We start from the raw sequence: 27,754 nt of genomic DNA on the forward strand, positions 1-27,754 counted from the left end.
TGACTTACTAACTCTTTAACAAAAGTAATTAAAAACACTTTAACACTTTTTTATTAATTAACATTAGTAATTTGAACTTAAATTTTGAAAAATTATGTATTTATATTGAAAGCCTTCAAAATAAACCAGATATTATAATATGTACTGAAACTTGATTTCTAGAATATTATAACTTTTTCCAATTAGAAAATTACAAGATTTACTACAATAGCAGCACTCTAAATAGATCAAATGGAGTAGTCATTTACATCAAAAAGGATTTGAAACATTGCACTAAAATAGAAGAATTAGAAAATCTTAAAGTAATAATTACTATTATACAAATAAATAAAAAAAAACAGTATCAAAGTTTCAGAACTGTACAGATTTCATTACGTGAATAAAATAGATTTTACAAAAATAATGAAAAAATACATAAATCAAAATAAAAGTTTAAAAACCATCACATTACTGGAGATTTTAATATTGATATTATCCAAACGGATAATATGAACCTAGACTTTCTTGAAGGGGGTTATAAGCCTTACTTTAATAAAATAACTAGATCTTCAAATGATTCTGTAACAAGGATCTTGCGTAATTTTTACATTAAATCAAGCAGACATAATATCAAATCTTTTAAATATGCATGCCCATCACTGATCATTATCCACTTTTTAAATCGGTTGAAACACAAACATTAAATGAAACAAGATAAATATTAAAAATTACCAATGCCAAAACAAAAACATTGCTGACAAACATTACTTTTTAATAGAGTATAATTAAAGAGCTTGCAGGTGACAATTTTGTTTATAGTATAATTTTTTTTTTAATTTATTTAAACACACATAATATATATATATATATATATATTTTTTTATAACCTATGACACTCCCAGTAATTCCAACTCAGGGTCATACATCTAAATCATTTAAGCCATTGAGCTGCTACGGTGGAACAAACATATATGCATGTACCCTAAATACATTACACTTCTTTTTGGACAGTTATGTAAAAACACTAGTAAAACATGTAAAAATACTTCACATGTGAGATACAAAGTGATGAGATGCGAGTTATTCAATAATGTTAATTTTTGAGTATATCAGTTAATTTTTGTTCTGCTTTGGTTCCATCATGATTTTGAATTATATTAGCAAATACCTCATTTGAATTTTGAAAATTGGAAGATTGGTTGCAAAGGTATAATAAAATTTCCGAATGACTGTGATCTGATAGATCAAGAGTTTACCTGATGCAGGCAAAAGTTAGCCTTCCTGTTAATAAATACCCCGTTTGAACTTTGAAAATCAGACGATTGTTTGCAGAGATTATAAGTTCATTGCACCTCCCAAAACAATGTTCCATTTGCTATCAGTTGATGGTGATGATTGGTCTAACCTCACTCAAGGTGCTCGCATCACCTCACTGCTGTAGTTTCACATGCAGTCCCCAAAGGAAGCCCTTTATTATTGTTATTATTAATCAGAAATTTTTTTAATTTATTTTATTTAATGTAAATTTAGCTCTATTATTTTTGTAATATTATTCATTTGATCGATTCAAATCATTCAGTTCAAACCCAGCTCACACAGTGATAGAGGCTCACAGTTCATTAATTCAGTCCATTAAAGTTTGCGCTTCAACCAGAAAATCTCCACTTCTACATATATTCTTATGTAGCCTATGACACTCCTGGTAATGTAAGGATTTCAACATGGGGTCAGACACCTAAATCGGTTCAGCTGTTGAGTTACTGTGATGGAGCAAAGATACATACATAACACTCTAAATACATTAAAAACATTCCTTTTAGGGCAGTCATGCAAAAAATAGGAAAACTGCTGAAACATATATTAACTGCAAAGTCTTAGAATTTAAATCGAAGAAAGAAAGTAGTAGGTCTGATGTGTTTTTTATAGATAACTCTGAAAATGCTACAAATATTCTAATAAAAAAAAAATAAAATGTGCGATGTTATCAAATGGAATAAGGAGGAAGAATACTAAAAAGAATAAAAATAATCTTAGAAATAAATGGATTACATCAGGTTTAATCACCTTTTTTAAAACAAAAGAGATTTTGTATGTACAAGGGTTGTCTGAAAAGTTTTGAGTGTAACATAGAAAGGCAAATTTTTTCTGTCAAATGTAGCTTTATTTTTCATCACAGTGTCCTGTCAAGTCTAAACACTTTTTCTACTGATGCTCTAACCTCTTTAACCCTTCCAAATAGTAGCTGCGTCTTTCACTGCAAAATTACGTTTACGTGTGCTGAAGGTGTTTACCTTTTTGTCCGCTGAAAATCTCTTTCCTCTAAGTAAAACTTTAAGGTTAGAAAACAAGAAAAATTTGCTTGGGTCCAGATCTTGTAAATACAGTGAGAGGTCAACCAATTCAAAGTGCAATTCGTGAATGTTAGCCATGGCGCACGTCAGAGTATGAGCAGGTGCGTTGTCCCGATGGAAAGCACTTTCTTCTTTTTCAAATGCGGTCGTTTTTTTGCAATTTCTGCCTTCAGCTTGTCAAGTAATGATGCATAATACTGTCTCATTATTGTTTAACCTTTCTGAAGATAATCGATAAACTAAATTCCGTTACTATCCCAGAAAATAGAAGCCATCACCTTCCCAACCGATGGAACCATCTTTGCCATTTTTGGAGGAGGTTCATCCCTTGCAGTTCACCATTTTGACTGTTGTTTCATCTCAAGAGTGTAGTAGTGGATTCACGTTTCATCTACAGTTATGAATCGGCGCAAAAAATCTGACTCGTTTTGCTTAAACTGCTCCAGCAGGGTCTTGGAATTGTTCATTTGAATGCCCTTTTTGGTCCAAAGTGAGCAAATGCAGCACCCAACACGTGGATAGCTTATGCATATCTGGTTCTTCAGTTAATATATGAAAAACACATTCTTTCAATATGCCCATAGCCTTTGTTATCTTTATGCAGAGATAGCAAAGGCATTTGGCTATCCTGAATGCTTATCATCAATCAAGCTGGTATAACCATGTTTAAATTCACTGCCTATCTTTTCACAGTGGAAAATGATAGGACAGAGTTCGTGTTAACAGCCTCCCACTCAGTTTTAAATTGCTTAGCCGTATTGCCTTTCAAACGTAAGTGTTTAATCACGGTACAACATTCTGTTTTTTCCATTTTCACAAAACCACTCATAATGACTTACTCAAGCAATTATCAACAACAACTGAGCCTCCAAAACAGCTGAAATTTTAGCGAGTACCTTTCACTTTCAACACATACACGAATGCATTCCCTAACTTTTGTTGATGGGTGCTGCCATCTTCATGTTGAGGCTCTAAACTTTTCAGACAGCCCTCGTATGTTGAAAAAAATCAAATAATTTTAGTAATTTTTTAATAATTTTAAATAAAATAAGACAAGTATAAAATATACTGTCAGATATTAGATAAAGGCCGAAATTCGATATTAGGTTTCTCTCATACAAAAGCTAATAAAGTTCTCTGTTATAAAAGCCAAAATTGAATACGAAAAAAATAATATAAGCATTATCAGATAATAATAAAAATTTGTAGAACTATATAAATAATAAATTGAATGAAAAGTCTTCTATTAACTCAAAAGGAAAAAATGAATACATCGTTGATAAGAATAGGACAATAGAAAATCAGAAAATAATAGCTTGTAGTTTTAACGTATTTTTTAGAACTGTTGGATCAACCTTGGAAAATAAATAACTACACCGAAAGATGCAAAACTAAAGTTAGCAGAATCCAACTATAGAAGTGTTTTTATGATAACCTAAGAATTCTTTAAAGATTTATAAGAAAATTTGAAAAATTAAAAATAAAGCTAGTGGAGTTGAATAAATGTAAACATTTGAAAAGACTGAGTTGCTTTAGAGCTGTACTACTTGAACATATTTCTAATCTGTATGTTGGGTAAAGTTAACTAAAAAAACACAGCTCGTATTTGCTCAAAGAAATTGGACTTTAATGAGAAAGAAACAAATGAACTTATGTTAAAAATCATAACCTTAAAACTAAAAAGAAAATTATGAAAATAACATAATTTGATGATACATGAGAATATCAACTGAAATCAGTGTCTGAACAATGATAGTTAAATGAAAAAATACATGAATATACGCTTTAAATACAGATTTTGACAATATACATTTTTGACAAAGCCTGAAAAACAAGAGAACATGAAACACCTTAATTTTAATTGTAAATTTAGAAAAACATAACATCAATAAACATAGTATGTCTGAAAAACTATTGCATTGCTGACAAATGCAGTAATATTGAAAATTAGGAATGAACAAATGTCATCAACTTAGAAAAATGAATTACAATAAATCTTAATTGGCACTGGCCTTTTCTGAATACGTTAAATAATTAATTACATGTAATTCTAGTTTAGTGTAGAAAAAAGGCCACAATATTCTAGTACAAAAAGAGTTAATAACAATAATCAATTTGTGATAAGTAAACATAAAAATAAAGAGTTAATTACAACATAATCGCATTGAAATTAATTGTAGAGTTAATTATCGTAACTACAGAATTGAAATTAATAAAGCACGTAAAATAGGTTGCAGCTGAACAATGACAACCGTATGTAAGTAACCTGTCGTGACGGTACTTAAGTGAAATTGAAACTTGAAAGGCATAGGTATGATGAACTGAATGTTCCACAAATTTTTACTGAAAAAATAACTGTTTAAACGTAATAGGTAATGAAAAACTGAACTTGCCTGTAGCACACAAATATTTGTAAGAAACGAACTCATGAATGAAGGTAAAACAAATACATAAAGTAAATTCCTGAGCGTAGTCCGCTGTGGTGTATCAGGAACGCAGGGGTGAGAAGTGGTGTAGAGTCAGACTAATATGTAGTAGATATGTAGCAATGAGGTTGGAGATTCTGGATCGAGGAAAATAAAATCTGCGATTCGAGAAGATTCGACGTCGATAGAAATGGCAGTTTGTAGTAATTGAAGCACTTTCAGGCGAAACGTAATATAGTGAATTTGAAGAATAACTTAACGAAGAAACGAGGCTGGACGAACATAGAAAAACTGTGAAATCACAAAAAAACTGACGAGTAGAACTAGAAAATATTTTTGACACAGGAATACCGCATCGTGCTTGCGAGTGTGGAGGTGATGATGAGATTAGCACAAATCTTGAGAGCAAAACATAAAGACGTGTTTACATTATGACTGCCTGTTCAGCTCTGCAGAAAAAGATGGCGTGAACGAAAGGAGGGGGAAACCATAGCTAGGCAATGAACAGGCGAGAGTGTGTGTTGGCAACAAGAGTAGTGTCTTAGTGTTAGTATAAGAACGATTAGAGAGCACGTGTTGGAATTCGAGACCGAAGCCGTAACAAAAATAAACTGAATACACAAGTTGAAGAAATGACATCAGAGCCGACAAAGAGAAATAGACTTCTAGGAACCATAACAGTATTGAAATTGGTTGAGAATAAAAAAACACTAAGCCTAATATATACATTTAGATTAAACAGCAATGAAATAATGCGTGATAGAAATGAGCTAACACCATAACCTTGAATTCATTGGAATGAAAACGAATTTACGCTAAACGGCGTAAACACTGTATATAGAAAAATCTATATGCCCTCCTGCTTTAAAGGCGGCAGAAGTTAAATTGGTATTCAGATCTGGAGAAACATTTTTAACCATTAACTACAGACCGTATCGTTAATACGTCAAAAATAATAGAAGAAATTATTCATAAAAGAAATTTTAATTTTATCGATGAGTGTAGTATTATTTCAACAAGACTTTGTTAAAAACAAGGGCATAAAGGATGCTCTAGGTTATATTACTAATTTTATTTATGAAAATTTGAACTTAGGAGAACCATTAATCGCTATTTTTTTAAACTTGTGTTGAGACTTCAGTAGTGTAAATCATAAAATATTATTCCAAAAATTACATAGATAACAACATTCAGAGTACGGCATCAGATCTAATTAAAAGTTACTTGTCAAATAGAAAATAGCAAAAATATCAAATATTAATAGCTCTGAAATTGAATTAATTACTGGTGTACTCCAGGGTTCTTGGACCTCTTTTTTCCCTACTGTATATTAATGATATATTGGATTCATCTGATAGCAAAATTACTATCGTATCCTATATAGATGATACTGCAGTTTTTGAGTACTGGTAATTAGCTATACTAAATATTAATAAAGAAACACAACAAAATGCGTGAATGATTATGCGTAAATCAGTTATCCTGAAATATTGACAAAACTGTCTATATGACTTTTTGAATATACACATTAGTGTTCATGCCAGAATTCACATTTAAATTAACAAAATGCCCGTAAAGAGAATTAAATCATAAAAGTACCTTGAAGTAAATATAGTTTTTTAACATGAAATGGAACACTCGAATTGAATACACGATTAACAAAACAAAATATTTGTGAAGTTATATAGAACAATGTCTTGGGAATTGAACAGTTTACTTTGCCGTTTTTTTTTACCATAGCAACATAAGGTATTGTTTCATGGGGTGGGGCTTGTATTAGCATAAAAGATATCTTATATAGTCTTCAAAATAAATTATTGAAAATTATTAAGGAAAAAAATAATTTTTTACTACCATTAAATATTTCGCAAACCTTTTCATTAGAATCGCTTAAATTTCACAATAATGAATTTAAAAACCAATATATGCAATCAACTATGGAACAAGAAATAAGAATATTTTTCTTCCAATAGTAAACAGGGTAGCATATTGAAAAAGTAGTAAAATTAGCTCTATCAAATTTTGTAATAAACTGCCAAATAACCTAGAAACTTCAAACATTAACAAAATACCAACGGATGTAAAACTAAATAATGGATTAAAACTATGTAGATTTGTAGAATGAATTATTATTTTTTGTACACAAATAGCTTTAGTGTACTAAGATTTATTTTTTAAAGAATTTTTTCTACATTTTTATGATGTATTTTCCAGTCCCATGAATAGTAATACTACTTCCTGTACAATACCTGTGTAATTTATCGCTGGAAATAAATATATATATATAGTCGAACCTTGATATTACAAAAACCTCAATTTTACAAATTTTTTTACTGCACTGTGATAAAATGGTGACATACTGTATATTAACATAACACAATATGTAGTAACGCTTATTTTTTAAAAATATTTTTTCATTTAAATGACATTAAATTTAGTATTTTATACATCTGTTTGAGTTTAAGGTAGTTATTCTTTTGATTTCCATACCTAAATTGTACAAAAAAGCTTTTGTTATCTGGGACATTAATTAAAGAAATATGCCTAAAATTTGGAGCTGCATTAGGACACAAAGTTTTGAGGCCAGCGATGGTTGGTTAGAGAAGTTTAAAAAACGATGTTGTGTTATTCATAAAGTAATTTCCAGAGAAAGTGCAAGTGCCAGCGTAAGTGACTGTGAAACTTGGTAGCAGACTGTGTTGAAATCAATTTTAGAAGAATATCCGCGTAGAGACATTTTCAACACAGACGAGACAGGTCTATTTTTCAAATATTTACCCAACAAAATGTTAACTTTTAAAAATGATCGGTGATTTGGTGTTAAACAAAGTAAACTAAGAATTATGGTGTTAGTGGCTGCAAACATGCCAGGGACTGAAAGACTTAAAATGTTGGTAATTGGCTAAAGTAAAATTCCACATAGTTTCAAAGAGTTAAATCTCTTAGAGGTAGACTACACATTTAACAAAAAGGCGTGGATGACTACCAACATTTTTACAGATTGGGTAAAAAATTGGACAAACAGATCAACAGACAAAAAAGAAAAATTATATTTTTTATTGATAATTGTACGGCAGTCCTCAAGACTTTAATCTGTATTAAATAATTTAATGTCAGTTGTACAACCAATTGGTTCAGGGGATAATTAAAAATCTTAAATTGCACTACCAAAAAGAATCCTGAAAAAATTGTAACCATTGTAGAGAACAATGAGACTGTCCCTGTTAATATTGTTGACCTCCAGGAGTGCATTTCTGAATTATCAAAAGTATGGGCCGATGATGTTATAGATGAAACAATATTTCATTGCTTTTGTAAAACTGGTTTCAGTACCACTATGACAGAATGGAATGAAGATGATGATATGACACTAGTACAGTTGAAAAGTCGTCGAATTTCCTCCAAAGAACTGGAAAAGTCAGAAACAAAGTTGCACTGGAAGCTTTCATTACTGGGGATGAACAGGTTATTGTTTCTAATTTTCTGGATGATGATGACATACTTCATAGTGTTAGTAAGATCTATGAACCAGGATAAAAAGAAGAAGATGATGATGTTGAAAATTGGAAAGGCCAGCAGGAGGAGAAAACCTACCAACAATGAGGTTTTACAGTCATTTAAAACAATTAGGCTTAGACTACAGCTCAAGGATGAAGTATCTGACAGTATTTTTGAGTATTTAAATAAATGTGAAACCTTTTTTTGAACGTAGTACCTTATTCAAACATAGAAAACTGAAAATTACTCACTTTTTCAAGAAGTAAATTAATACTGTATTAAAAATTATATACTGTAAACATTGCTTATCAATGTATATCAAAAACTAAAAAATGCATTAATCCTTAATGATTAATTATTATTTTAATCAATTTAAAAAAGTTATTGTATTAATTTTTTTTGTGTTATTGTTGTGAAGAAATATGTGCTAGAAATAAAAATATAGTGTGTTAACCTACAACTGCGTACAACAAGCTTTTAAATATAACCTACTTCCATCCTAAGTACAAGGTAAATCCTTACAAGAGATATATACTTTTTATACAGTACGTATAATATATTAGATTAATATGTAATGCATGCTATAAAAAAATACATTACAGTTTTTATTTTCCATAGTGCAATTATGAAAAATAACTGTACTTAATTTTAATTCATCATAAAATGATGAAACAACAAATTTAACAAATTTTTTTCCCACAATTCTTGATTTCTATATAGAAGTTCGACTACAATTTTAAAACCAAAATTTAAAAACAAGTATTTTTCCATTATATAGACATTTTTAATTAAAGGGGTTTGTTAATTTTTTTATTAATAAAATAAATTTGTTAAGAAAGATTCAAGGATTAAAATTATTACTGGTAATTTTTTACAATTAGAAAGTACTGAAGAAATTTAAAAGTGTAGAATATTCAATTGTGAAAGCATTGACATAATATTTCAATAATTAGACTGTGCATTTTTTAATAGTGTTGAAGAGTTAAATACTGTTAGTACTTTATTATAATTTTTTTTCAGTTGGATGAAAAGATAACATCAATTGACCTAATACAATTATCTAATGCATTGCATGAAACTGCAAATAAATTACCTCAGTCACAAATAAATGTAAGTATTATTATTTGTTTTATAATAGTATCCAGTCCGGAATAATTATGCACACATTTTGGGAGACACATTGAATCTACTTATATGAATTCAGCTATGTTATCATTTCACCAGCGTAAAATGATTGTGCTGTTGTCATCAGTATCACTGAAGTTTCCTCAGTGATTAAGAGTCTCTACAGAGATTCATTTGTTGGGCTAGATGATATTTACTTTTTCTTTATAATAGAAGGGATTGAAAAGATAAATTTCAACAGTCTTAACTTCTGAATTCACTGTAGCTTTCAGATTCAATATTTTCCCAATATTTAACCATTTTTGCTCTCAACCTTGTGAAAAAGACAAGTAGCAGTGCTAATGATTTTCAACTGATGCGTGTTTGGAGTATACTTCTGAAGATATTTGCAAAACCATTTTTAGACATTTTATGTTACGATTAGTCTTCTGAGCAGCAAGGCCTAATAATATCTTCATAAAATTATATACTTTTTTTTAGCAAATATTATTGGGTTATCAGTGCAGAAATGAGCTTGAGTAGACTATTTTTGTTTGGATTCTCAGAAGGTCATTAACATACAAGTTTGTGAAAAGTTAAGAAAAGTGTAGTTGCACAGCTTTCCAAATTCCTATTTAAATGGATGTTATACTTGGCGAGCTATAAGTTTGTTATGATGTACGATGATGTTGTTAATTCTAATTAGATCCCATACACATACTGAAAAATCACATACTGCTCAGGAAAGTATTAATAAAACAGAGGATTTGTTGAGGAAGAATTTTATTCACTTTAATTCTAATAAAATTGTAGTGATTACATATTCTAAAAAAAGAAATAAATACATCATTATATTATATATTTAATGTCAGCATATAAAATAAAAGTGGATATTTACACTAAGGACCTGGGACTAATCCTGAATATAAACTTTTATTAATGAAGTGTGTTGACATATGATTGTAGCTAAAGCAAGAAGAAACTTAGGGAGGTGAAATTGATTCACAGAAATTTTAGTTCTCTCTAGTTGTAAAGGTTTGTTTGCTTTACTGACCCAAAGCCATCTTGAGCATGTAACTTATTTGGAATCATGATTATGATTTTAAGGATAAAAATATTCAGGTTATGCAGAATGGATTTTTAATCCAGAATGTGCGTATCTTGATTTTTTGAAAATCTGTCAGCTTCAGAGATTGGCATGAAAATCGATTTACAAATTTTGAAAAACTCCAGAACGTACCATACTTTGCTTTTTAACTCCATCTTGTACAATCGATTTCCAAATTGCACCATTACACTAAGAGTAGCAGAACGTTTAAGAGATTTTGTTCTTTTTTTATGCACTTCATAATGTGATATTTCACCTTTACTTAGGTTTATGGTTGCTAATAAAATGAATAGTGAGTATGATTTTGTCAGATATTACTCCTTGAAAAGTAATTTTGAAAATATGTTTTTTAATTTATTTTTAATTAATCTTCAGATAATTCAGTAAACAAACGTCCTTTTTGAGCCTGTGATCCCTTAGTACAGTACATCAAGGGATATAATGTCTCCATGAGGCAGAAAGTCACTGACAAGCAATGACCCCTTTTTGTTATAGAAATTGTACTGTCTGTGATTTTTCTTGTTGACATTCTATTTTGAATAATTTCCACTGTTTATGATTAAGTGTGGCAGCATCACATTAATCATCTCTTGTTCTAAAATTTGTGATGACATACCATGTTTTACTAACTGTCACAATGTAGTCCAGAAAATTGTCATCTTTATGTTCATTATGAGTAAAGAACATAGCATCACAGCCACTCAACTTTGCTATGAGCATCCTTCAGTATTTTTGGCGCTTGATATACTAGTGTTTGTGATAGGTTAATCTTCAATAAACATTTTATACTGTCGCCAAATGGCTTCAACAGCACGTAATTCATTACCTTGTGGTGGCCCTGAAAAGGGCCGTTTTTTTGCGTTAGCTCTGAAAAGAGCTGTTGTTTCTGGAAGCTAGTCTGTGTAAAGTTGGAGAGTTGTGGCTTGTCGATTGAAGTCCAACCGGGCTTTCCCTCAGCGGTAGTGGGTCCCCACTAGAGTGTGGCTCGCAGTGTCAGGTTGGCATCGGTCGTCTTTTGCCAGCGCAGCCGAGGCAGTTCTCCCCGAGCGATCCCACACTGGGCCAGCTCTTGCTGCTGAGCCTGGCAAGCTGGAGCTGGAGCAGGAATGTAGCATCCGCGTCCAGCGGCTCCCTCAGTGGGCCAGCGGGGGTGTTGGCATCTGCCGGGAGGTCCCACATGGAGCCGGCCAGGGAACTTCTTCTTCAGGTGGTGGATGAATTGCTTTCACTCTCGTAGTGAACACTCTTTTATTGGTGCCTGAGAGAGGTGGGGCTGCAGCATCGCTATGCTGGGAAAGCTGCACGGTGGGAATGATACTTGTATGAGTGCGTCCACATACTGTGTTCTTGCTCACATCGTTGCTACCGTTATCGCCCGCCGATATTAAATTAGACATATATGTGGTAACAATACATATGAATATCATTTATGAACTTTATCATTAAAATGCCTATCAACACCTGTCAACTCAAATTTTTTAATAATGTCATACATTACAACAGATGACCTGCTGCATCTTTCTTTATCAAGATCGTTTCTTCTCTGTTTAAATTATGACACCAGTTTGCCATTGTTTGCCATAAACAAGAAAAAATCTGTGATAAATTTCAACAGTTATTCTCCTACTGCACAAAGCAATCAAATGATTGAATGTCTCTTACGTACAGTGGAATTCAGAATTAACATGACAAATTTAATAGCATTTCAAGCACAAATCACTGCAACTATGCTCTGTAAACTTTACACATCATGCGTGGCAACACTGTCAGCTGTCAAAAATGTTATTTTCCTTGCCTCTTTATTAACCTTCTATGTTTCTTTTAATGAATTGACACATTTTTCTACTTATCTCATCACAAAAGAGTATAAAAAATAAAATTATGAAAATTATTGTATAAACATGATCAATACACAAATGTGTAAAATATTTTCTATGCAATCCAATATTTAAATTACTATATTTACATTTTGCTGAATAACATCCTAAAATACAAAATGTAAAATAAGAATTTTAGTCACATTTAACAAACAAGTTCTATCAGATCAGACAAGTTGCTTCATGTATGAGCTTGTATTTAGTATCTTAAATTAATTGAAGATAATTAACTAGGTTTTATTTGTAAGCATATAATTCTGATAGATTACTGTTTTATCTAGTAACTGTAATAAATTAATCTACATTTATTTGTTTAGTCAAATCAGTAAGCTGTATCCATTTGTATTTTGTTCTTAATTAGGTTAAAAACTCATTGCGTTTACACGCACAGTATTTGGAAATGCATCAGCATAATCAAGTACATGGTATGTTACGACTATCAAGATATTTAGACAGTAATGCAACCCAGCTAAGTGAGCACCTTCGATTCAATCAGTCTTCGCTTAGAGAAGCTGTTTATAAAATGTTAGGACAAATTGAAAAAGCACAAGAGTTTCTTGATACCCAGGGGCCACAAATTGTTGGACAGGTATTTACTTATATATATAATATATATGTGTGTGTGTGTGTGTATGTGTGTATGTAGATATGTTTAATATGTTTATCACAGTTGACCATATGGATTTACTCAAATTTATTGAATATTTTTTTTTCATCTACATGATCTTTACTATAATTTCAAAAATGATTCTTTCTGCTTTATACTGCTTTCACATTCAATTTCCTGCACATTTAAAAAAATTTAATTTCATCATCTGGATTGATTTTATAAACTGTCAATTTTTTTTATACCGAAATCTGTTTCAATGGAATTCTTTTTTATTTAATTGGGTAATTTTAGATCTTATTATAAACTTAACTTAATTTTTTTTTCAAAGATTTAAATAGTTGTTTCTTAACATAACAATCCTATCAATAAAAAAAATTGGATTAATAAATAAAAAAATTGAATAAAAATTTGAATTGTAATATTTAAATGAAATTTAAATAAAAAATTAAATTTAAATTTATTTTATTGTAAATAATGAAATATAAACAAATAACAATTGAAAAGCTCTTTCAAGAAGAGCAGCTGAAAAAAATTATTTACCACTTTGATAATAAAATAAACTTAAAATATGATGGAATATTTTGGGAAAAATTTAAGTATAAGTTGCAAAAATTGGTCACACCATGTAAAAACTAAAAAATATCTTTGAATAAAGGAAAAAAATTAAATTTCAGAAAACATTTTAAAAAAGAAAAACTGAAACAGAAAAAAATTGTATATTTTAAAGAACCAAAATAAAAAAAATTACTTTGAGTATATAATTTTAGTAAAAAATTGTTTGAAAATCCAAAATATAATTAAAAATTATAGAGAAAGAAACAGAGTTTAAAATTTGAACAATTTTTTGTTTAAATATACATGCACAAAGGTAAGGTACACATTTATTTTTAAATTTTATTGATAATATTATGAAATTAAATTATAAGAAATATCAAAACAAAATATATAAGTATATATATTATTAAAAATATAAGAACAAATGTTCTACTCCTTGCTTGATTAAAAAGAGAAATAAAAGACAATCAGGAGTATTACGATAGAAATTTTGAAACAAAAAATTAAATTATACCTTCCTCTACTAATCTTAATGAGCATTTCTCCTCGAGCTAAAAATAAAATATTGAATGCAATAGAAGCTTTTAAACTGAAGAGATCACATGGATTTTAAATGAGATTTACAGGCTTGAATTAAAAATAAATATTTTCCTATTAGGATCTTCCTATATCAAAACTCTGAAATTGCAGCAAAAGACATGATTATAAATTTACAAAATAATAATATAAACTTTTTTTTTCTCAGGCAAATTTTAGCTGCTCTACATCCAGTAGAAAAATATGCAGAAATAGTTACTACATATAAAGAATTTGAAGGGTGATTATGACAAACCTTTAAAAGATATGTTAAAGTTTCTGAAATTGATAAATTTGAAAAACGGGCAAACTTTCTTTAAAATTTTACAATGATAACAATTCTATACGACCTTTACAAATAACAAAGAAGAAAAATCTAAACATGAAGATTTTTTTACATAAGTCAAAAAAGTAGTAATGTACTGATACTTTAAAAACTTATGAGACTTATAAGGAAACAAAAAACAACTCTGATAAATAAAAAAAATTGTATTACAATACATTCTACTTCCACAGGTGATAGGAGAGATGGTATCAGTCAATGAAAAGCAGATGAACCTACAGACCTCCAGAGATGGCTATGTTAAAAATACAGGGAACGGGGAACTACGAGTTGACTCAGTTCCTTACTATTCACGGATGTTATAAGGCATACTTGCTGCATGTGGACGCACTGAGACCCTCCACAGATTGCAATTACTGCGGGGAGGAGGATTCCGTGGAATACATAGTGTACTTACCCCAGAGGACATCATTGGACTGTGCTACAGATCAAACAATCATGGTACACGGTGTCCACGATGTTGGTTAAGATCATCTGAACTGAGCTGGCAGAAGACCAGGGATGAATAACTCCCTCTGGGTCTCCCTTGGGGCAGGTCCCTGGTCCCAAGAAGTCAAAGATGAAAAATAACCTAGGATCCCTACAAGTTTGAAGCGTGGGGCCAGCAATGGAGGTGCGGATGGAGACAAGAACATGGGATGCTGTGATACTGTAAGGTGGGCTCAGCATCCCATGTTGTACAGGAGGAATGGTTTTAGTGGTAGACCTCCAAGGGAGAATCCCATACTACTGTGGGGTGTGAGACCCCATGGAGCCTATAAAAGGTTTCCACTTGAACTGTGCCATCATTAGCAAAGGTTTACTGTGAATTTTAGTTTGAACGTGATCGGTTTGCCTTTGAAGTAATGCCGTACTTGTTTGCAACAGGAATATGCTGAAACAGTATTCATTTTGAACATGTGTAATAGTAATGCTGCAGTATGAAAAATGTTTTCCAAATCCTAAAACAATTAGTGCGACTTTTCACCATCTTCAGGAACCAGGTTCACTTTCTAGTATTTGTAACAGCTACCGGTGATCTTTCTTACCCGACGCTGTTGCAGGTGAAATTATTGTTGATGCAGTTCAGTACAGTCCAAGCATCAGTACACGATGTCTTTCTAAATGGATCAGAGTTCACATTTGACGGTTTAGAGGACATTAAACAAAACAAGTTTTATCCTTGTCATAATCAGCCGGTTCAATATCTACACCCAGGAGACGATCCACTTTGCTTGGAGTTCTGCTACTGGTGGAATATGTATAGTACAACTCTTTTAAATTCAGTAGACAACATATGTAACTTTAGAATATTATATGTAAAATATAAGGAGTCTGAAACATAATTTAGAAAAATTAGTAGTATTAGGTTATCTTAAAGTAAAGCCTTGTGTGATTGTGTACATGGAACCGTGGTTGTATGAAAACTTGGAACTTAATTTTTGTAATATACATGGTTACAGTACCTATACGAATAAGGCTTGCTTAAACAAAGCTAACAGAGTGGTTATCTGTATAAAAAAAATACATTCAGCATGTTCTTTATAAAGAAGGGATGGGACAGTTACTATCCTGACAGTACAGAGAAGTTTAGTTTAAATAATAAAATATTCTTAAGTAGCTTATATGGTTCTCATGCATATAAAAAAAAAGGTTTTTATAAATGAGTTAGATAATTACTCAAACAAAAAGTGAAATTTAAATAATCATATTTTGCTGATTATTTCAATATAGACATAATGAAAATTAATGAGAGACAGTGTGAATATTCAAAACCATTTTTTTGAATCGAGGTATATACAATACTTTAAAAAATTGACTGCATTCTAATGGTTCATGGGTTCTTAATGATTCACGTATAGATGATGCATTTATAAAATCTAGCTTTGAAATACAAACTGTGAAATTAGAGTATGATTTAACTGATTCCTATCTACTTTTTTTAGATATTTCAAATAATATACTAAAAAGTAGTCCATTTTTGAAATTTACTGAAACTAAGTCAATTAATTATACAAAGCCTGCTAAAATCTGTAGTGAAATACCGTTTAATCAAATCTACAATAGTGTGCAAATTAATCCGAAGACACACAGATGTTATTTAATAAAAAGTAACTATTTAGAAAAATAATCATATCTATACAATTTGTGAAAAACTAGTAATTAATATATCTTCCTTTATTCTTATTCGCTTTACTTTTTTGGTTTGTTAATACAAGTGTATTACACTAATTTTTTTTTTTTTATTTCATCGTGCAATCATACTGATATTATTGCTTAATGAGGTCAATTTTTGTGGTCCGATTCATCTTTGATAGGCGTTTTTCTACTTTTTAGGCCCAAAGATTTTCAATTAGGTTTAAGCCTGGGGAGTTGCCTGGCCATGGGAGCACTTCAATGTTTCATTCTTTGAAAACTTTTGCAATACGGCATGGCGCCAAATCTTATTGGAACACTTAGTTGCCTTGTGATAATTTGTTTTGAAGTTGTGTCGCAACTCTTTCCTTCAGAATCTTCATACTACACTACAAGAAAAATTAATAAATTTTATTTTAGTTCCTTTCCTGTAATTCCGTAACTATCGATTTGGTAGAAATATCTAAAGAAAAAGAACTAAAGCCAAAATCTTTTATAAAAGGAGGAGCATATTTTTTCTAAATTACACTCGCTTTTTTGTACAATTTTGAAAAACACTGTTTTGGCAGAAGCAAGATTAATAGAACAGGAAACTGTAAAACAGTTATTTCTAGAAAAAGAATTATATAGTAGTGTTTTAAAAAAATTTTACTTGTAAGAAAACTGTTCACATTACCATATTTATTTCATCTAAGGAAAAGAGAAGATGAAAGTGCTAAATATAGAATCTAAAATAGAATAAATTAAAGAAAAAATTCAAATAGAAAAATACTTTACAGAATTAAAGAGAAATATATTTTCTAAATTTAAAAAATCGTTTCGTGAATTACCAAAACTCAGAAATGGAATTATAAGGATTTTTTATGAATTTTTTACAATTGCAAACAAAAGGAATAAAATAATTATAACGCTAATGTTTTCATAGAGGTAAACGTAAATGTATAATTTTGCTAAAGGCAAATATTTTTTGAATCCGAAAGATATAGGAAAACATAAAATTGGAAAAAAATTAGAATAATCTGCTAGAGAGGAAGAGATAATTTAAAAATGCTATCTCTTCTAGATTTAGAAGTAACTGTTAGAAATTTTAAATGATAAGAAGATTTAAAAGACGGTTTTTGTTTAAATATAAATAGATCAGAAGAAAAAGAATATAGAAAAAAAGAGATAATATATATAAAGACTTCAGAAATCAACGTTTGGTCCTTGGTATTGCACAAAAGATTGTAATACCAACCCTATCTTTGCACAGTTGAATAGCCTGGTTCATTGTTCTATTAGTGTTATTGGAAATATCGCTCGTTTGTTTGTTCCTGTAAAACTCTTGTTTGAAATGGCTGCTGTCAGAGAATCCCACCAACTGTGAAATGCGTGCCATCATCTGTTTCATACAAAAAACTTATCGGCTACTGAAATTCATCGTGAACTTTGTGCAGCGTGTAAAGGGAATATTATGTGTGACAGTGCAGTAACAGTGATCTTTTACAGTGATCTTACTGAAACATGTAGTGGAGCTGTTTGTTTCAGGAAGGTCAAAAAAAATTTACAATAATGAAAGAAGTAGCCAACCCCCAATTGTCACTGATGAACTTGTTGCAAGTGACGATTAGAATTCAAGAAAATTGTAGATTCACAATAACAGAATTATCCTTTTTTTTTTTCACATATCGCAAACAGTGCTGTATGAAATCGTAACTGATAGGTTAGGCTGTCACAAAGTGTGTGCTTGCTGGATGCCTAAGCTTCTTTCTGATGAACACACAAAAGAGAGGATGGGGTCAGCACTAACCTTCTTCCATCATTGCCATAACGAGGAGGATGAATTCCTTGACTGCATCGTAATAGCCAATGAGACACAGATTAGATTTTGTTAATGTGGAAATGAAAGCTCAGTCGATGCTGGTGGGGACACCAGTTGTCGAAAACCTGTAATGGTTAAACCATTAAACACTTTCTTCAAAAAAGCTAATGGCATCAGTTTTTTGAGATGATAAAGGTGTGATCTTGGTTGATTTTATGGAAAGAAGCATGACAGATTATTAATACTGAAACTTACTGCAAGATGTGAAGAAATTGAGAAGAGCCATACAAAATAAACACCTATGCGGCTTGCTGAATTCAGGCTTTGTTTTTCTTCATGACAGTGGTTGTCTGCATACTGCGGTACACAATCAACACCAAATCGACATTTTCAAATGAGATTTGTTTATCATTTTCCATACAGCCCTGATTTAGCCCCCAGTGATTATCACCTTTTCCTGAAAATGAAGAAATGGTTAGCGCTGCAGTATTTTGAAAATGACAAGGAGTTGAAAAACTGTTTTACTACCTGGCTGAATTCACAGGTGGCATAGTTTTATGATGAGGTATTCAAAAACTTATTTACAGATATCACAAGTTTCGTAATTTGGACAGCAATTATGTAGAAAAGAAGGTATTATATAAGACATATATAATAAATTGATTTTTTGTCAATTGGTGTTTTTTTTTTTAATAATGAATCAGAAGTTACTTTCCAAATAGTTCTCATATTTACCATAAATGAGGATCCTAAAACTTATCTTTTATTTAATCTTTAGATCGAATCAGAACTAGAAAATAACATTTCGATATCAATTTTATTTTTAATTACAAATGGATAAATTTAAAACAATAAGGGCAAAAACAAGGAACATAAAATATTTATTTATAAAACAGTTAAATTAATTATAAATTCAGTTAATCAAAACATTTGTAATCTTTGATTAAAAGATTTCATAAATTGGCATTCTTTTCGCACATCCATTACAAAAGTCATTTGGAGAAGAATCCTCAAAGGATTTGTTGTTTATTTCTTCTATCAACACATCTCTTAAATTTTCTAAATAACCACAATTGGTTTTAGAAATTTTTTCCATTTTTTACAGAATTTAACAAAATCTGTTTTTTGTGGTTGTAGGTTCTACTTCAAAAACAATACCAAACATATTTTACAAAAATAATAAAAGGTAAAATTTATGGTTTTTAAGAAAAATGTGTAAGATATAGATAACAAAATAAGGGAAAATCATATGTATCTAGAAAACAGAAAATCAGTTGTAAAATCATGTTGTATTTATATTCCATTTCTCATAGAATCAATTAATTTAAAACAGAAAATCTAAAATAACAAAATTTTAGATTTGAAACTTTTAAGATGACAATTCTATATTCAGTCTGATATTTGACGTCAAAATAAAATTTATCGAACATACAGCATAATTTATGTCATATTATTTAATATTTTTTTGTTTAGTTTTGGGTTCTTGCAGAAATATTAATTTGCTTCTTTCCATTTTTTTAGAGTAATTTATTAGACTAATTCTGTGTATTTTTATTTTATTTTTATCGACAAAGTTGATTTGTAGGCAATGTAAATTTCCCAAATTTTATGAAATTTCATTTGGCAGAAATATTTTAGTGAAAATAGATTATTGTTATTCTGTTGTGAAATAGGATGCTAACTAAAATTAATTTTTAGTTATTTCTTTGCTTATTTTTATACTGGATTTGTGATTGATTTACAAAGATTTATATTGACTTTGTTTAAATTTTTCCTTTTAATTGATGTCAGTCATATTCTACTAAAGAGCAGTTTAAATATATTCTTATTCTCTTAGAAAAAATTGACACTGTGTACAGCTGTTTTTACACAAAATTTTTGTTTAAATTTGTTTTTCCAAAGTTATTTGGAAAATAAGTGTTGTCAATGGGGGTTTAATATCTTGAGAAATCATATCTACTTGGATGTTGTTATAAATAGCAAATTGATATTAATTAATAATAAAAAAGTGCACATCTATTTTCTTTGCAATCTTTTCTACAAACATTTATGCAAGTTTATTTTTAAGTTTCTTTATTACATTTATTTAATCATTAGTAAGAGTGACAAGTAATTACATAACAGTAAGTTTTATCAGAGACTTTTGCTTGCTCTGTCTCATTTATGTTTTTTTTTTTTTTTTATAAATATAAATTTGTATTTATATAAATATGTATCTAACAAACTATAGCCTGAAAAATTAGTGAAAAATCTTGCCAGTATTATATACACGGTGTCCCATATAAAATTATATTGGTAGGTATTGAAATAATAAAAAGGCATGTGTAAATGTAAATATAATGTTTATTATTACCATCCATTACCTTACATTTAGATAAATGTTGGAAGTGGCCGCCATCTTCTTGAATACAAGCTTCAATTCTTTTTACAGCGTTTCTTGCAACTTTTTTCAAAGTTTGTGGCTGGATATTTAATACAGCTTGTTCAATATCGACTTTCAATCGTTTAAGTGTTCGTGGTTTGTTGCTGTAGGTTTTTTCTTTGAGGTAACCCCGTAGAAAAAAATCCGCCGCAGTCAAATCTGGAGATCTTGGTGGCCACAAGCCTCGACCGATAACACGATTACCAAAGAATTCCTCGACGAAATCAGAAGTTGAACCTGCGTAGTGCGATGTCGCACCGTCATGTTGTAGCCAGCAGTATCTGTCTTCCTCTTCCAAGAGTGCAATGAACTGAAATAAAATATCCTGATATTGTTCTGCATTAATGGTGTACTCAAAAAAAATAGGACCGATTATTTTCTTCCGCGATATCACGCACCACACGCCCAACTTCTGCGGGTGTAATTGTTTTTTGTGATAAACGTGGGCATTTTCAGCAGTCCAAATTCTACTGTTTTGGCTGTTTACGTAGCCATCCAAATGAAACCGTGCTTCATCTGTGAAAAATAACAAATCGATAACATTAATTCCCTCACGCAGAAATCGACGGAACCGTTGACAATATTGTAGCCATTTTTCTTTGTCGGGCTCAAGAAGTCGATAAACCGTTTGAATGGGATAAGGTCGTAATTGTAATTGTTTGGTCGCCCGATGAACAGTTGATTTAGACAAATTAATTTCAGCAGACACACGTCTGATCGATTTATTTGGCGAGGCGAGTAATCTGTCTTTGATTTCAGTGACTGTATCTGTATTCAACACTGACGCAGATCTTTTGTGTTCCTTGTTATTAACAGAACAAGTCGCTCTAAATTTTGCAAATAACCTTAATACTGATGTTTTGTTAGGAGCTAGTTTATCTGGGTACTTATGGCGAAACAAATCTTGCACTGCAACCACTGATTTCGTATTGAAGTACGACTCAACAATGAAAACACGTTCATCTAGCGAAAACACCATCTTGTCTCTAGCAATACACTGAACGTTATGATTGCATTGTTGTTACTATCGATAGTGTTCTTCTGCGTTGCCGCGATGTTCAGATGTTGGACGAGTCCATTTCAGTAACGAGTAGAGGAGTAAGCTTGACTTTTGAAATTTCATGGATGAGTGATTGATGGGTTGCGTTTTATATGTGACACCCTATATATATATATATATATATATATATATATATATATATATAATTATTCTGCTTATCTTACTGTGTTATTTACTACAGTAGTAGTGTTATCTGTCACATTAATAAATTAGATTTTAATCTATTACAATAACTTTTGATTAATTTTTATAAGAATAAGGTATGAACGTTAAGAGAGCATTTCAGTGAAAAATTAATTTGATGTGAAATAGAATTGTAATTCTGATAAAATCTGGTTATTTACTAGAGGTTATCCAGAAAGTAAGTTCCAATCTTTTATTATAACAAATCAACAAAATGCATAAAATTTTGTTGTCGCTCCACAAATCTTACTCTCTTTTTTCTACATAGTTGCCACCATTTTTAAGGCACTTATATCAGGTAATCAGAAGTTGTATCCCTTCATCATAGAATGATGGTGCTTGCAATGAAGCCATATATTCACAACTCGGTTGACCTTATCGTCATTGTGGAAGTTGCCCAACAATGAAGGTTTTAAGACTCAGGAACAGGTGAAAGTCATTTGACGCAAAGTCTAAGCAGTACAAGGATGAACAAACTGTTCCCGCCCAAGGTTGTGAGAGGAGATTTGGCATTGTGACAGCTGCACACATGCTCAACAGTCACCCACAGGTGACTGTTGTATTAAATCAAAAAAATGATACATCAAGTAAGCAAGCCATATCGGTTGTTCTGGATCGCACAGTGTAATTTTTTTAGTGTTTTACTATAGAATTCAGTACTGATTGTGCAGCTCAAGGCAAGAAGTCAGGAAGCAAAACTCCCCTTTTTTGCCCTGAAACATTATGCACATAATCTTCTGAATGGAAATCATTGGCTGGGATTTTTGTCTTTCTGGGTGACAAAGTTTGTCATCATTCCATAGGTTGTCATTTCATTTCAGGCATTACGTACATCACCCGTGTTTCATCCCCAGTGACTATATGGCTTAAGAAGTCATAATTTTGTTCTCTGTACCTAGTCAAAAATTCCAGTTTGCTGCCCAACTGCTTCAATTTCTGTTGAACTATTAGCGTCTGGGAAACCCATGTGTACAATTTCTGATGATCCTTTTTCTCAAAAACAATTTTGTTTAGAAACAAAAGAGGTATGATAACTAATTTTCTATTCTCTTTAATCTGCCATCAATTGCACACACCAAATCAACATTAGTCTATATCAATTGCTCACCCTGCTCATCATCGTGCACATTATCGCATCCTTCATTTAATAATTGTACCCATCTCCAAACCATGATTCACTCATTTTCTCCATACACAAGACAAATGTGACAGTAAATTTCAACCGATTTAATGTTTCTTGGTTTCAAGAAACAGACTGAATTTTACATGCGGCAGATGTGTTGATTTTCTTAAACCTTATAAACACACACTATTTATAATGAAACATACCGACTTGACCGCTGAATAAGAATGACATTGCCCCATCTTAACATATCAGATGACTTAGCATGTATGCTTAGAAACACAATCATATTACTGCAGCAGCAATGTTTAGAAACAGAATTTACTTTCTAGATATACGTGGTAAACATTTCCTTTTGCTTTGTTTTTAGGAACTCTACATATAAGTTAAAAGAGAAAATTCTTTAAATAATTTGATGCTATTGAAAAATTATTCCGATGAATTTCAGTCAAATAAAAAAAATCCCTTTCGGTATGCCGGAAGGCCGATGTAAATTTCACCAGGGCTAAGTAGGGGATAAAAAATATTTCCACCTTAAAGTTAAGAAAGACTTCAAATTTACTCAATATGACAATGATTGCATGTGAAAAAAAGTTTCACATGTTTAGCATATAACAAGCACCATATTCTTATAATTCCAGCAGCATTTTGGTCATCCCTTGCCATAAGGGTTGATCGTATCAAAAATTGTTTCAGACAAAAGTTTTAGGTAATGTTTAGAGAACTATCAGACACTTTAAACCGATTCAATACTTTGCCTGTTAAGGGAGGTATGATTTTTTTTTGTCTTCAAAACCCCATTTTTTCCACCCCTGAGCCAACGGTTGGGGATATCAAAAAACTTTACTTAGATAAGTTTTAGGCCCTTATCCAAAAAATAGTAGGAACTTTAAACGAATTCGATATTTCACTTAATAATAAAGTTACAGCAAGTTTTTTTTAAAAAAAAATCCCCTTATTTCCACCTCCGTGTTTTGATTTTGCCCATTAACAAACTCGACCAAGTTTTATATATATATATATATATATACATAAATGTATATATAAACTTTTGAACTGACGGTGGCTTTGGGGTTTGGGGGATGTAAAATGCAGATATGTTGAAATTTTCTGGAAGTTGAATCATGGTAGCCATTACAATAGGTAGCTTTCTTATGAAATCTATCTAAAATTGAATTTGATGAAAACTATAAAGTTGAATTTTTGCTTAACGTAATACGCTGTTATCTAACAGTATGTGCTGAGTATATATATATATTTTTTTTGTTTACTAGATGATTTTCAATATAAACTTCACAAAAGAAGTTTATTACACCTATTTATATGTAATATTTAATTATTAAATCAAAATAATGATTTGAAATATTCATTATGTATACATTACATTATATTACAATGTGTTGAAAAATGTATTTGTGGTTATAAAGCTTTCAAATGGTCAAAAAATAATTTTTTTTCTAATACATTTCTTTTATTACAACTTTAGTTAGTATAATAAAAATATAATCAGTAAGTATTACAAAAGAAAAAATGTTTCACTATTTAATAAATAGTCAAAACTAACTAATATGTCTGAAAAAAATATTTTATTTTTAAATGCTTAAAGCTGCATGTAGCTACTAGGAAAATGCATGAATATATCAGGAAAAGAGAGTATAACAAGAGGCAGCTCCATCCATGGAAATCTGTTCTAGAGTGTTAGTACTCAAATAAAATTCATTAATCTAATCATTATTATTTAAATTTTTATAGCATTCGCCTAGGTTCTGAATTAGTAAAGTCTCACTGTTTTGTAAATTGTAAATATAGTAATTATTGATTTATGTGTTAAATGTTTCTTGTAAAATACTTATGGTTTTAAACAAAAATTAATCGATTGTAATTTTCCTGTGCTTGATGTTAAAAAAAATTTCTTTCATGAGATGATAAACTTATCGCATGTATAAGTTAATATTTTTTGAAATGTTTACATTAATATTTGTTATTTTATTATTAATATTATTAATTTTTGTGATATTTTCATTCACAGTTAGCGAAGGATTTTGGTGAAGAATTTGTTAATCATTTGAAACATTATTTGGTCAGAGTCACGTCACATACTGAGCATGATGTCGGAAAATGTCATCCATTATCAATGGTTTATAATGCGACTGTTGTTGCAGGTTGCAGCAGGATACTTGATCCTTTTGTATGTTTTATTTTAATTACATTTCTTTCTCTTGAATATGCGTTGTTGCCTATGTTAGTTTTTAAGAAATTTAATTTTGAGTCGTTTATTATGAACTTTTTATTTATTTTATCCGTAGAATTTTGTTGTATCGTAATATATGATAACCAGATTTAAGGTTGTGTTTACATTTCTGTATGATCTATAAACTTACTTTTCTTTTCTTTTATGTATATATACCCATTACTACTCTACTTATACATAATACCTCTCTTTAACAATCCCCTTTAGTTATATCCTTCTTCTCTAGCTCTATGAATATCTACTAAAATGTTACAGCTACTATACAAATGCCTGCTACTACCTCTGCATCTTGACATACCATAATATTCCCAAAATATTCTGAAGCCACTTCATTTGCTCTTCTGTCAATCATTATTAATGCCCACATATCTACAATGCCTTTATTATTTAACTTTAAGTTGTACTTTCACATCCTTAACCCTTTTCAACTGAATTATTTAGTGGAATGTAATACCTTATTTTGGACCCCTTAATTCTAAAACGCATATGATTTCATTCATTCTATATTTAAATTACTATATCTATTAAAAAACCTTCTCAAAATATATTAATTTAATCTGTTTTACGTAATATACAGCATTAATAATAAATTTGCATTGTGAAAACTTGAGTTACTAATTATTATTAAATAAAGTACAAAGAAAGTTCTTCAGCATATTTTTCTGTGAATTTTCTCAGTCGAAGGAAGTAAAATGTAGTATGTTGTTTCACTTTAAAAAAGAAGTATGATAATTTGTTGCTGTCCACTATTATAACTAGCAAAACATCTGAAATACAAGTGGAGTCAACCGCAGTTGTGTTCTCTGGAGTAATGATGTTAACTGCACAGCCAGTTTATGAGATAAAGAAAGTGAAAGGTGTCTGTTTTATTTTTAGGCTGGTAATCACCTGTATTTTGGTGTGGCTGATAAGGTGATATGTAACTGTATTGCAGCTCAGTAAAAAAGGCTGCCAGAAAACGCTTCATTCCTTAGTTCTCTTCTAAGTTTGTCAAGGAATGTTGGTTGGTTTTCCTGAAAATAATTATGCGATTTCAATTTGCCCGCAATCATTGTTATTATGATACTTGATCTATATGCATTCGGTTAACCACACATTTTGTTAGAGAAGGTAGTACCGGAAAGTTATTTTAAAGTTCACTTCATCCATACTTATTTATCGCCTGTATATTTTTAGCTGTATTTAGTATTTGTAATGATTTTTTTTTTCAAAGAAGATTTGTGTTTTTTCTTGGTAAAGCGTACTTCACGCATATAATAATTACTAAATACATTTTTATTTCATAAGAAGCTGATTCTCATATTTTATTTAGTATCTTTTTTTGCTTTAGTTCAGATTATTCATTAGTGTTTCTTACCTGATATAATAAAACAATACTATAACTAAATCTTATAACTAACTAAAAAAATGTTCTGCTATCAGATTTGAAATTTTTGGCTCCTTGTCAGCTTATTTCCCTTTTATAATTATTCAAGATAATTAATAATGATTGAACTTCACTATTTAATTTAGGAAGAAGTTTAATAGTATACTATTAGATATATGTTAAATATATAACAAGTGGCTTCTTGTAAGGCATAGTTTGTCACTTGGTTTACTGACAAATACATGTTCGTACAGAAATATCTGTGAGTGTTTCATATCACCAGGCTTTTTAAATGTAACTGTTATTCATGTAAAATCTTCAGTTTTAAAACTAACCATTTTCTTTAAAAAAAACAAAGATGCTCATTGCCTGTGATTATAATAAAGTATAAGAATAATGTTCACATCAAATGACAAAAAGTTATCTTAAAGACCATATGCTGTTTTCATATAAATATTTTTTCATTAATTTATATTGCGATTGTAGATAATTATTAAAGCTTGTAAATATGAAAACTTATTCACAGATGATCAAAGAGATTCTTGGTGATGAATTTTATTCCTTTCCTAATAGAATTTCATAACTCATAAATAAATATCTTCAGTAATATTATAATTAGGTAATAAGATTTGTATGAAATTATGATAGTTTTTAGTTTTTTTATTCTTTGCTTTTTTGAAGTGCAGTATTAACAAAATAAAATGTAGATGTATGGGTGCAATATCATTGTCATCATTAATTATTTATCTTCGTACTCTAGAATTAGCTGGCTATATATCTATGTACAGTGTGTATCATAATGGAAAAATTTCATAAAAACATATATCCTAAAATGCTTTGTTGCAAGCTATGGCTTATGAAAGATTTCGCTTGGATTTCTGCCAACCCAGTGAAATGAGGTCATTCTGAAATTGTTAGGATGATAATTAAGAAGTAGAATTAGTGATTTCTTATGTTTTCTGACCTGAAAAATTGAATAAAGTAGGTCTCAGAATAGTATCTGCAG

At 30.4% G+C, this 27,754-nt stretch overlaps 1 protein-coding gene across 1 annotated transcript in view; it reads left to right on the plus strand.

Annotated features, from left to right (window-relative positions):
* LOC142330161 (prominin-like protein) overlaps positions 1–27,754 on the plus strand; it is a 231,974-nt gene that overhangs the window by 166,829 nt on the left and 37,391 nt on the right. The window contains exons 12-14 of the mRNA XM_075375268.1: positions 9,275–9,364; positions 12,705–12,932; positions 25,161–25,319. Coding sequence (XP_075231383.1) covers positions 9,275–9,364; positions 12,705–12,932; positions 25,161–25,319 — 477 coding nt within the window. The remainder of the gene's footprint in view (positions 1–9,274; positions 9,365–12,704; positions 12,933–25,160; positions 25,320–27,754) is intronic.

This window comes from Lycorma delicatula, chromosome 9 (assembly GCF_047948215.1).
Source record: "Lycorma delicatula isolate Av1 chromosome 9, ASM4794821v1, whole genome shotgun sequence".
Taxonomy (NCBI): domain Eukaryota; kingdom Metazoa; phylum Arthropoda; class Insecta; order Hemiptera; family Fulgoridae; genus Lycorma; species Lycorma delicatula.